The 13476-nt window shown below is 40.6% G+C and overlaps 1 protein-coding gene across 1 annotated transcript in view; it reads right to left on the bottom strand.

Annotated features, from left to right (window-relative positions):
• Nucleotides 1-2523: 2523 nt before the first annotated feature.
• Nucleotides 2524-13476, bottom strand: part of SNCA (synuclein alpha) — a 119256-nt gene continuing 108303 nt past the window's right edge. The window contains exons 4-5 of the mRNA XM_004703260.2: nucleotides 10696-10779; nucleotides 2524-3142 (exon numbers count right to left, since the gene is read on the bottom strand). Of these exons, the coding sequence (XP_004703317.1) occupies nucleotides 3110-3142; nucleotides 10696-10779 (117 nt within the window). The 3' untranslated portion in view covers nucleotides 2524-3109. The remainder of the gene's footprint in view (nucleotides 3143-10695; nucleotides 10780-13476) is intronic.

Genomic DNA, 13476 nt, shown 5'->3' with positions numbered 1-13476 from the left:
TTTCCTCTAGCCAGCACTGCAATAAAATATCCAGATTTTTTTACAGGTGATCAGAGTGCAGAATGATATATGGTAGATTTCCTGTGTCTCAAAACCTAGAGCTGAGAGGAGAATCCTGGGACCATACTGCTGTCAGGAAGACCAAGACCTTTCTATGATGACTGTGCTTCTTGCTCCTCCATCCCTCCCCCTCCTCTCTCCCTCCCTCCCTCCCCTCCTTGTCCATCCTTACATTGTACATAAACATATTCAGGATTATATACAAACTACAGAATTTTCTTTCATAAAACAATGCTTTTTAATGATGACTCTTTAAAGTAACTTTGCCATTTTTTTCCTGCGGAACAATTACAAAGATACTTCAAATCAATTGTTTTATATAAGGGCTTTTGGTTTTTTTTCTGCCAAGGTTACTGACAGCACCACTCCCTAAAGTGACTTATTTTTTTCCCTAATGACCAAGCCAAGTCAAAGTCACTGCCCCGGGGTCCCTGCCGACTCACAGTCACCCTATGGGGCGGTGTAGAGCTGCGCCTGTGACTTCTCCAGACTGAGAACCCTTTTCGGGAGTGCAAAGCCTGGTCTTACATAGGGTGCAGTACAGCACCAACGAAACCTATGACATGCCGCTAGCTCTTTAATGCTTCCTTCCCCCACTATCATGACCCCAGCTGTACCTTACAAATCCGGCTAGACCAAAGCATGTCCACTGTTACAGATAGGAACTGGAGACACAGGGAATCCAGGACAGATGAATCCAGGACCAGTAATGAGAGTAGTGGTACCAGGATGGTAACGGGAAGATGGGGGGAGAAAGAGGGAACTGATCACAATGATCAATACATAACCCCTCCCCCGAGAGGGGATGGAAAACAGAAAAGTGGGTGAAGGGAGATGGTGGTCAGTGTAAGACATGAAAAAATAATAATTTATAAATTATCAAGGGTTTGTGAGGGATAGGGGGGGGGAATGAGGTGCTGATACCAAGGGCTCAAGTAGAAAGAAAATGTTTTGAAAATGATGATTATATATGTACAGATGTCCTGGACACAATGGATATAAATTGGATTGTGATAAGAGCTGTCAGAGCCCCCAATAAACTGATTTTAAAAAAAAGAATGATAAATCTGATTTCCCTGAATTAAAAAAGATAAGAAAGAAAGCCTGGTCTCTTCCCCAAGGAGCGACTGATGGTTTTGAACTGCTGACTTTGCAGTTCGCAGCCCCACATGTCACCGCTATAGCACCAGGCTTCCTGAAGAAGGAGCCCTCACAACCAAACTCACCGCCATAGCAACCTCCTGGTGTGTGTGTGGGGGAGGGGGGGGTGTCCCGAGACTGTCACTGTTTACAACAGGAGGAAGCCCAGTCTTTCTTCCTTGGAGCGGCTGGTGGCGAACGGTTGCCTGTCCAGATCACAGCTCAACACATCACCAACTACATCACCAGGGCCCCATCGGAATGGTGATCTGTACAGACTGAGACGGCCGACATGTCTCCCGGTGATTGTTAGTTTCCAGAAACACTTAAAGCTGTTTCCTAGAAAAATGAAATCTTTCTGAAATATCTTAAAAGGAAAGAAAATGGAATCCAGGTACAGGGGTGGGACTAGTGGCACCAGAAGGGTAGGGGAAGAAGGGGTGCGGAGGGGAGGAAGGGGGAACGGATTGCAATGATTGACACATAACCACACACACCCCCTCCAGGGAGAACAACAGAAACCTTGGGGGAAGGGAGACAGTGGTCAGTGTGAGATATGAAAATTAAAATAATGTATTATCTATCAAGGGGTCACGAGGGTGGGGGGAGGGAGGGCAAAAAGAGGAGCTGATACCAAGGGCTCAATAGAAAGTAAATGTCTAGAAAATGATGATGGCAACATATGTACAAACATGCCTGTTGCAATCGATGTATGGATTATAATAAGAGTTGAAAGAGCCCCCAATAAAGTGATCTTTTAATAAAAGAAAAAATGTTGTGGTAAACAAAGTGAATATGTTCGTATATTTTGAGCATCGAGAGGAGACGGGTCAGAATCATTCAGTACACTTAGTCATTGGGACCCACATCCGAGAACAATCCCCTAAATTGGCGATTGTACCTTGGACAGTGTTGCTCCAGGGATTCCCCAAGCTATAAGCTGAACATAGAGCATCCCTTCTGTGTAATAACACCATATCAACTCTGTTTCTGATTCATAATAACCCTGTAAGACAGGCCGAACTGCCCCACAGGGTTCTCGGGCTCTAATTTTTAGGGGGACAGATTGGCAGGCTTTTTCCTCACACAACACAAGAAGCCATGGGTGTTGGAGTGAGCCGAGACATGGGTGGGTTGGACCACTCCAGGAGTTCTGTGGGGCAGTTTAATGACACCAGCGTTCCTTTCTGCTTATGGCCTTTTAAAGCCCTCCTTCCTCAGAAGGCTGCAAAACTTTGTTTAAATTAACTGTGTCAGTTCTCATTTTATATTGATTATGAGTGTATTTTTATTATTAAAGAAAATGAGGTTGAAATAAAATAATTCATACTGAATAAGATTTTATTTTCATTTTCACCATTTATATCCAAACACAAGTTAATAAAACACACCACAAAACAGTAAAATGTCATAGTTAATATGTATAGGTGCATAGTTTCATGCTCACATGTTTTTAAAGTATTATATATATATGTTTATATAAACAAATTTCACACCACCTCATTATTCCTGAACAAGAAAAGAATTGTTAAAAGATGACTAAAAATCTTAGAAGATATGATAACAAATCACTCATCACTTCTCAATAACAACAACAAATAGCCCCAAATAGCAACAATTTAGAAAGACATGGTAGTCACTTAGGTGTTTTTAATTTGTTTTAACATTTAGAGTTTGAAGCCACAAGACCCACAGCACATAAGGACCCTGCTACGGTCTGTTCATTTCAGTGAGAAGGGAGCACTGAGACGCTACGGGCCGGGGCAGTTACTCCAAGCACTGCTGATGGAAGACTTCAAAATACACTGTAAGACTTGGAGAAAGTATCACTGAGCACATTGGAATGGAGTACTGATACAGGAGGGAACATCTGTCAGTAGGTCTCAGGAAACTGGGAGGAATGTTCTTCTTAGGCTTCCGGTTCGTAGTCTTGATAGCCTTCCTAAGTACAGGAAAATCACAAAGACACCTTTAGCGTTGCTAGAAATGATTGGTCATCGAGGGGCTTATTGCAAACGAGATAGGACGCGATTCACTGTTGAATAAAGGTTAGACTCATCATCATCCTGGAATGATTCTCCTACATAAAACCTCGTGCTTAATAGATGTGTCTTACCTGCCAGCTATAAACATGAATCTCTGTAATTAGGTGGTAGTTAGCAGAGTCAGATAATTGTGGTACTAGTTCCAAGTGCGCCATCAGACATAGTATGATGTAATAGTCTAGGATGCAATACTCTTCGTTGCCGTTGAGTCAGCTCCAAATCATAGTGACCATACGTACAATAGAACTATTGTATGTACATATGTGCATACACTAGTGACCACATGTACAATAGAACTACCCGGTCCTGTGTCATCTTCCCAATTGTTCTTAAGTTTGAGCCCATTGTTGCAGCCACTGTGTCAGGGGAAAGCAGTTGCTCTCCGTTTAACTCTGAAATGTGGCAACCTATCAAGCGGCCTCATCAACGGCTTTAATTATGACCTCTACTCTAAAATACTCCCATCACCACAACGATGAAGGTATTTGGATATCACCAGCTAAAGTGTTCAGCTTTGTCCACCCCAAGGACAGCTTTAATCATGTCAGGATACTATCTAAAGGCAAACAAAACAAGGGGCCATGAGGGTGGGGGGAGGGATGGGGATGAAAAAAGGTGCTGGCACCAAGGTCTCAATAGAAAATAAACATCTTGAAAATGATGATGGCAACATATGTACAAACGTGCTTGATACAAGTGCTGTATGGATTGTTACAAGAGCTGTAAGAGCACTCAAAATGTTAAAATAAAAGAAAAGAAATAATTGGCAGGTTTTCCTAAAAATCAACCAGACCCTCTGCTGTCAAGTCAACTCGGACTTATACAAATCCTGTACAGAGTTTCTGGGTCTCTAATAGTTACTGGAGCAGACAGTCTCAATCCCACCTAGTGCTTGGGGCTGAGGAACATGTTGCACAAGGGTTAAAAGGCCTGGCTGCTAACCCAAAGGCTGGCAGTTCAAACCCAGAGCAGCTCACAGGGAGAAAGTTACTGCAGTTTGCTTCCAGAAAGAGTACAGCCTTGAAACTCTATGGGGCATGATTACTACAAGTTTCTATTTGTCTTTAACACAACTCTGCACCCCAATCTGTCATCTTTCCTTGATTCGCTTCACTTTGAGTCCTTTGTAGAGACTGGCTGCCTCTCCCACGCATCCACATGCTCCCTCGGACGTGCACGCTTTGGTTTCTGATACTCATTGGGCTGGATTGTGCCCCTTCATACAGGTCTGTCACATCACCCTCCCTTCTCTCAAGCCTAGATCAATGCCACCTCTTCCATTAAAGTTTTCTTGATTGAGCTAAACCAGCGGTTCTCAGCCTGTGGGTTGAGACCTCTTTGGGGGTCGAATGACCCTTCCACAGGGGTTGCCCAATTCATAACAGTAGCAAAATGACCGTTATGAAGTAGCAACAAAAATAAGTTTATGGTTGGGGGTCACCACAACATGAGGAACTGTATTAAAGGGTGGCGGCAGTAGGAAGGTTGAGAACCACTGAGCTAAAGAGATCTTTTGAAATGTTATAACATTTTTTGTTGTTTTATTATGTTTTGGTGAGAACCCAGCAAACTGGGTACCAAATGAACATACTGTTCAATGATATTGGTTAATTTTTTCACAATTTTTGACATTCTCAATATTTCCATTCTGGGTTTTCTGTTTAAATGAATTGAGCTTCCTTTCCCTATCCTTACATTCTCATCTTTGCTTTAGGGTAGATATTATAGGTACCATATAGGTGATTATTTAAAGGAGCAGAGTACTCATAGACTGTAAGTGATATTTATTTTCTAAGCCAAACTACTATTTGGCTGAAGGGTGACCTCCAGAAGTGAATCCATTTCCATGGTAATGGGTATCTCAGCGTGACAATTTTGGAGAATGATTTAGCCTCTACTGGTACAATAATTCTGTCCTTTTTTTTTTTTAAAGGAATTTGAGGTTTGTCCTATCGTTTTCTGTCATTCTATATGGTATCATCTATGGTGTCTCTGGTCAGAATAGTTGTTAATGGTAGCCAGTCACTGTCCAGTTTACTTCTGTATTGGGACAGAAAAGGTCATGGCTTACTTTACCCTTAGTCCTATAGACTACCACGGTCTGATTCTTTGGCTACATTCATTCTTTCTTTTCAGGTGAGGACAGCCCAATGGAGATCAATTGATTTGTGCACTATGTTATGGAAAATTACTAAGCTGTCCCAGAGACTGTGATCCTGAGCTTTCAAACATAGCAAACCAAAATTGCAAAATAGATAGTTATATCCAGGAAAAAGGATCCACAACTGGGTCTCCTATATGGTATACATAGGACCTAATAAGGGGCCTAATATGGATTATATTATTATATGTGAGGATTAATTATATTTCATATGTAATTAATATTATGTGTGGATTAATTATATTACTATATGTTACACAGGAACATAAAAGCATGTGCTTTAGATATATCTTTATATCTATATATGTATAACAATATACTCACATATGCCTTCCTATAACATATATGCATACATATCCATCTATAAAACCAGTCTCATATTTTAGGTTGCTATTTCTGTTTTGCAAAATTCTTTATGTTACTGCATTTACCAAAATGTTCCTTATTGTTGTGTACTTCTTAGTGCCATCATTCATCATAGTTCAGTTGAGCAAATTTAATATTAGTTATTATCTTTTCCATAACCCTAAATAACAAGTTCTACTGTCTAGAACGTAATTTCTCTTCCCATGAGGATCCCTGAATTTTCATAGAACATTTTTTCTGGTATTCCCCTATTCCTATCTTTTTATAAAAAGTAAAACATGTAACACTTATTCTTGCCTTATTACACGCAGCCTAATTTCCTGAAAATGCATCTGGATCACAGTAGGACTTCTTGTAGGTGCTGCCAACTCAGATCCATTTCATAGCAACGGGCGGTACAACTGAAGAAAACACCGCCAAGGGCTACACCACGTGCACAGCTACTGTTATATGCTAGAAGATCACTGCGGTCACTGTGCCAGTCACTCCCACTGAGGGTCTGCTGTTTCACTGACCCTCTGCTTTGCCAAGCAGAAACTCTAGGAACTGGTCCCTCTTGACAATAGGTCCCAAACACATGAGATAACGTCACACCATCATCGCTTCAAGGGAGGATTCTGTGTTTATTTCCTGCCAGACAGATGTGTTTGTTCTTCTAGCAGCCCATGATACTTCTAGCATTATCCACCCATACCATTCTTCAAAGGCACCATTAGTTCCCCAGGCTTACTTATTCATTGCTCAGCTGTCACATGCACACGAGGTGATGAATCATACCAGCAAGTGCACTTTAGTTCTCAAAGTGTCACCCTTGCTCTTTAAAAGGTCTTGTGCGGCAGGGTTGTTCAATGCAACATGTACTTTGATTTCTTGACTGATCCTGGAAGAGCGTTACTGAGGGGCAAGTAAACGGACAACTTCAGTCTTATCAAGATATTGCCTATTGGTCCCATTGTAGGCATTTTTGTTTTCTGTATACAGTGAGTTGTAACCCAGTCTTTGCTCTTCATTGTAAGTGCTTCAATTTCCACTTCCTTTCATCATGCAAGGTTGCTAAGGGGCCTTCCTCTAATCCCATGCCACATTCTTCTTCATATAGTCCAGCTTTTAAAATGCTTCCCCCCAACCAAGCATATAGATTGGATAAGTATGGTGAAAGTATATAACCATGATATATACTTTTCTTGATTGGAAACCATGTGGTATACCTTGGTTCTGTCCAAACCATTGCCTCTAGGTACAGGGCTATGCACAGGCTCCACAGGAGCACACTTAAGTATTCTGAAATTTCCATGCTTTCCAATGTTACCAATAGTTTAATATGATCCATAGTCAAATGTCTTTGCATCGTCAATAAGCCCCAAGCAGCTGTGTCTGTTAAATTTAGTTATTCCCTAATTGTAATGAATGCCCCATCATCTCTGCTTCACCCGAGTCAGTAAGGTCCACTCTACTTCAAGGAGGTAGCTCTTCCCCTGTTTTATCTGGAGGCCTTCCTAACTGGGACCCATGTTCTAGCTCTATATCGAATAGGATTCCATTGCTATTCACAAGTACTTTAGTGACTAATCGCTCAAAAACGGACAGTCTATTCCTCCACTCTAGTCTTTTCTTAATACGGAAGCTCTGGTGAAATCTATACACCAATGATGACCTGCCAGTGTTTGAATAAACAGTGGCATAGCTTCTAGTATCATAGAACCATTCAAGAAATTAAAGAACGAAAAACTGATTGGTGGGCAGGTTCAAAGAACACTGGTGTATGTATGTCTATTTATGTCGCTGTTATTCGACATCTAGGGTATGCTTACATATCTCATTATATAGGAAGGAGTATATGACTGGCTTTTACGGTATTTCTATTTCTAGCTTTTAAAGACTTCACTGTAATTGGGGTAAAATTTACAGAGCAAATGTTTCCCAGTCAACCATGTGTACACTTTTTATGTCACAGTTGCAATTTCCTCCAAGTAAAAGCACCCTTCCACCTTTCCCTGGTTCCCGCGTCTCCAGTCCTTTCACTTTTTCCTTGCTCCTTTTTCCCTCTGAACTTCCTTTGGGGAAATGTTGCTCTTTGGGTCTTGGCGAGGTAATTTGCTCTGAGTAGTACGTTCAATGCTAGCATTCACGTTCCTTTTGCAGGCTTATCCACTGTTTGGAGAGGGATCTGAGAGGTGGGCTTATGTTTCCACCTTTGGGGGTAAGCTTTGTAATATTTTTTTTCATAGTGGCTCTACCATGGTACAATCCTACAAACAGGTGTGTAAGGGCTGCGATCGTTTTACAATCTCAGCAGAATTAGCTGCCTTCTGTTGTTTGGTTAAGTACCATGTTTGCAGGTGTGAAATAGTATCCCATGGTAATTTTGATTTTAGGTCTCTGATAGCTAATGAGCAGGAGCATATTTTCACATCTTTGCTAGGTGCCTGCGTGCTCTCTCTTCAGTGAAATGTCTTTTCATGTCCACTGTAACTTTTTATATTATTATTATTTCAAGGTTCCACTGAGACAATTTTGGAAGACAGGGACACCTTGCACAGAGTAGACATAGAGTGTTCTCGGCTGTAATCTTTATAGGCGCAGCATAACAGACCTTGCTTCTACTGACTGGCTCGCGGTTTTGAACCACCAAACGTGGATGAGCGGTCAAGAGCTGAACCGTTACCAACCGTAGTTCCTTTCCATTTGTCTACCTCTAGCATGGTGTCCCTGCGGTGCCTGGCACACAGAAGACCCCCAGAGGCTTTAGTTTCTTAATGGACTCATGATGGAGCACGTAAATGAGCGTGTCTTCATTTTCACAACTTGCTGATTATACAGTCCTGTACCCTGATACTGGGTTACTCTTCTGGATATTTTCTCTCTTGTGTAGCCTAGTCTGTGTAGATGCATAAACGCTTGGCCACAAATGGAAAGGATGGGAGTTCTAATTCAGGAAAGGGCCTGGGGATATCATCCAAAAGGGCCATGGTCACTGAAAATGCTGTGTAACACAGTTCCGCTCAGACACCCATGAATTTGTCACAAGTTAGAATCATCAGAATGATTATCCTAATGGTGTGCAGCAGCGTGCTGTCCATAGTTTTAAAACCCAAGGATATTTTAAATATTTTATTAGATAAACGAATCTCCATTTCTGAAAAAAAGATGATCAACATGCTTTTTAATTGGTATGGAGAATAATGCATAAACTGCAATACCTTAAAAGTCAATTATTAATGAGTGGAATGGTCAGACATACTATTTTCTTATGATGCCTCTTTGTGGTTGATTTCTCTCTAATACCAGGATTATTCAATATATTGATAGGTGATCCCCCTCTCTTCTATTTGAGAGGACAGTAATTAGCTGGTATTAATTGCAATTGGTTGGCATTAATTCTTTAATTAAATATTTGGTAGGATTTGCCAGAGAAGCTATCTATGCCTGGGGCCTCCTTTGTGAGAAGGTTGGTAATGACTAATTCAATTTCTTCATTTGTAAACAGGTCTAGTAAGACTATCTGTTTCTTCTTGGATCAATTTCTGTGCCTTTCTGTGCCTTTACTTAAGTTTGTCCAGGTTATTTCATTTTTCCTAAAATAATCTAGGTTGTCTAGTTAGCTCATATTTTATCCTGGTATTCCCAAATAATCCTTTTGTTTCCCTAAAAGAATCATTAGGGATGTCCACTCTTTCATTGCTGGTTTTAGTAATTTGAAACATCTCTCTGTGTGTTAGTCTAGCAAAAGGTTTGTCACTTCAGTTGATCTTTTCAAAGATCAAATTTTGCTATTTTGATTTTCTCTCTCTTTTTGAAAAAATTATTTTATTGATTTTCACTCTAGTTTTTATTATTCTTGTCCCTCCCCTTCCTTTAGTCTTCTTACAGCTTTTCTTCAGGCAGAAATGTAGAGTTTTGAATCAAAATGTTTGGGGGTCTTTTTTGCAATATAGGTATTTACGGCTATAAACTTCTTTTCACGTGTTGTAGTTTCAGTTTCATATATTTCAAAGTATTTTCAATTTCTCTTAAGAAAATTTTATGTTGAGTAAGCTTTATTTTCAAATTTAAAAATTAACAATCACATTCTCACTGCCGTCAAGTCACTGCTAATTCACAGTGGGCCCGGCGGATTCCCCTGTTTACAAGAGTACAAAGTCCAGTCTTTCTGCAGTGCTGCTGTTAGTTTCGAACTGCCAACCACGTGATCACAGCTCAGCCACTGTGCCACCAGGGCTCCGTAAATGACGGTTTTATAGATGATGGGTTGAGAGTTACCAATTCTTTTGTACCACGTATTACCTATCTATTCCTCAATGTTTATTTTGTTTCCCTTTGTTCTGTTTTCTTGGGGGGACAGAGGCAGGTTGATAACACTTGATTTTACTATGTAAATATTCTACTAGAAATGCTCACAAATAATATTATCTTCATTTGGCATTCAGTTGATTTCTTTATGATTTCACTTTGAAATATATTTCAGAATGCAAAATTTCTAATAAAATGATTTTCTAGTGAAAGGGAGGGAAAATTTTTTTTTCCTGAAAATTTCCATGTTGTAAATACTTTAGGCTTTGTAGATAGGGGTATACAGTATTGTCTCTGTCATATGTTCATCTTCCTCCATTTCAATGATCACTTAAAAATAGAAAAGTAATCTTTAGCTTGCAAGTTGCTAAAATAATGCATGGCTTGGCATTTGCTCACTCTTGTGGCTCCAGCAAGCAAACTATTCTTGCTGAAGATTCAAAGTCAGACTCACTGCCATCGAGTCTATATAGGACTGGGAGAACTGCCCCTGTGGGATTCTGAGACTGTGGCTCTGTACAGGAGGACAGAATGGAAAGTCGACAGGGCCGCTATTCAGTTCCTACCCACTAGAAACATGCCATTTGAACTCCTACACGTTATTTCTTTAGGTGACTCTATATAAATGTTTACCTCTGAAGGCATTTCGTAAGCCTCGTTGTCAGGATCTGTAGGCATATCTTCAAGTATTCCTTCTTGTGGGACACCTTCTTCATTCTAATATTAAAAGCAGAAAAGATCGTGATGTGTCATTTCCACTTATAAAATCTCAAACTTTTAAAAAGATATATACAATATTTAAAGAATATTGTATACTAGCACTCCTGAACATTACTGTTCACATGCTAAATTGTACAATGTCCTTCTCGGATTATAGCAGTTGATATCTCGGCAGCATAAAAATGTACCAAACCTTGCCCAAGTAATTCACCATCCTGGAAATAGTCCACAGCCAAAGTATTAGGACGTTTATTGTAGGATCGATGACAGCAGTATAAACCATTAACCTGAATGTTCAGAGAATGATGAATGTTGAGAATTTTCAACTTAGTGTTTTATAGTTTATATGAAGGTATATATTACTATCATTCAAGAATTTTGAAGTAAAATGAGAATGTATCGATGAAATGTGGAGCAAGACAAAATGCATATTAGTTTAACAACTGATGTAAAACTCCGGTGAAAATATTAGAAGACCAGAAGCACATGACCACATTTGAAAGTATTTCTTGTTGAGTATTTATACATAATAAGTTTTTCTAAGCACTTCTAAGTTTATGTAAACATTTGTAAGGTAAAAATTAACTTTATAAAATGATTTTTGATGATAATCAAGAAATTGTTGTCTACCCTTTGAAAAGTATGGAAGAGAAATTATTTGTATTTATAAATAAACTTTGCCAAAGTTAGATTCTTAAAGCATTTCATTTTGTTGTTGTTTTCTCTAAGTTTACTCTTTATTGTGAATTAGGTGGGGGCTTACATTTCAGACGTCTAAGCTGCAGTCAACAGTGGATGCCCAGCAGAGGTATTGCTGAGTTTTATGGGATGTCTAATCCCTTTTCATCTCTAAGGCCTGATAGTTGCAGCTTCTCTTTCTTTTGTCGGTGACTGCTTTTCCTCCAGCGGCTTTCAGGACCCTCTCCTCGGCTGTTGTATCGGACGGTTTGTCTGTACATGTGACAATGACTTTCCTCCCATGTTGGGCTTTCTCAGCTTATGACTTGTGATTTTTCTCCTCATTTGTGGTGTTAGAAAGTTTTCTTCCACAACTTCTTGCACTACTTTCTTTGTAGATTGGTTTGTTTGTTTCTTCCTGCTCTGAAATTCCAATGAAGCATAGGCTGTTCCTACTGACTGCTGTTGTTGTTAACCACCATGCAGTTGCTTCTCGCACAGAGCAGTGTTCACAGCGTTGTGGAGCAGCTGCTAGTTTGGGGAGGCCTGCTCGGTAATAAGGGGATAGGGGAATCTGTCAGGTAGGTGGTGCCAGGAGAAATCACTGGAACCATGAAATAAAACATAAAAGGTCAAGAAAAAAGAGGCAGAAATAGAAAATAGGAGGGAAAGAGATCAAGAGAAAGAGAGCGGAAAAAAGAAGGTAGTTGGAATAAAAGAGAAAGAAATGAGAAGAGAAAGGAAAATAAACATAAACGGTTGAAAAGGAGAAACGGCAGGCTATGATTTAGAGAAGACGAAGAAAAGTAGGAGAGTTTTCTTTTTATGAAATTTCCCCTCAGTCCCGGAACTCTGTAGTTGTATTTAGTGAGAGAGCAGGGTGGACTGCAGTGACCGGGTCGTGGTGCCAGGTAGTGTCTACGTGCTTGCAGGTGGATCGTGTGAATCCTGTGGGGCAGAGATCCATACTGGGGACAGCTGACTGGTGTCATCGTAGGCCTTGGACATGGCTGCTGGCACCATGAGGGGCTCCTTGGCTTGCCTGTGTGCACTGCAGGGGACCGTGCTATGTGCTGGCGTGGGGTTCTGTGAGGACCTGCGCTATGTCCTGGTTGTGCTGTGGGGGTTCATGCCAAGGCTGGGTCACTTGCCCCATGAGGGTTCAGAAGCAGACAGGGTGACCATGCTGGGGGAGCAGAGAGGAATGGCGCTGGCTGGGGGCCAGGGTTGGTGGGGGCCGTGCTGAACACTCCTCTCCTGCCCTCTTCTTCCTGGATGCAGTCTCTGGGGAGTGGGGATTTGATTCACTCAACTTTCTAGACATTCTCTGAGACTGCGGCTCCGTAGACTTCCTTCCCACGGATTTCCTTTGTCCTGGTTGTTGTAGAAAGTCTAGTCGTATGTGTTTGGAATCGGCCATCTTGCCCTGGAAGTCACGTTTAATTTTGGATGAAGAAAACCTTCACGGTCTGACAGTTTTCTAGGCTTCTCCCCTAAAAATATGCTGCCACAAAATCAAACTGACATGGCCGTGACTATATTAGTTTGCTTCATTATCTACTGCTTGTTGCCTGGCATTTATTCCAGACAAGATTTATGAAAAGATCATGTTCGTTGAAAACTGAAAGACAGAGGGTTACTGTGATCATAAATGTACTTTCTAGAAGAGGTCAAAGAGTCCCTCAACCAATTTAGATTACACTTCACAATATTATGATGTGAATAATACCTCATGATGTCTTTATTACAAAGGTGACTCGTGGGCTAAAGAAAGGACTGACAGAGAGAGGAGGTCAAATCAAAGATCGTGTGTCGATTAGATGGGCAGAAAAGTGTTTAGCTCATCCTCCCCTGCTCCAACTCCCTTTATATAAACCAAAGAAGTCCCAAAGTTATTTACAAGGGCAATTAAATGTAAAACATCCAAAAACAATCTTACTTCGAATTGTGAATGAAAGGTATTGTCTTCACCTCATTTTACCTCTGGGTACAAGTCAAAAAAGACAGGTCCATTAA

This window comes from Echinops telfairi, unplaced genomic scaffold, assembly GCF_000313985.2.
Source record: "Echinops telfairi isolate 266 unplaced genomic scaffold, ASM31398v2 ScPeMD7_7468;HRSCAF=8506_0, whole genome shotgun sequence".
NCBI classification, from domain to species: Eukaryota; Metazoa; Chordata; class Mammalia; order Afrosoricida; family Tenrecidae; genus Echinops; species Echinops telfairi.
This window is presented reverse-complemented; position numbering and strand designations above follow the sequence as displayed.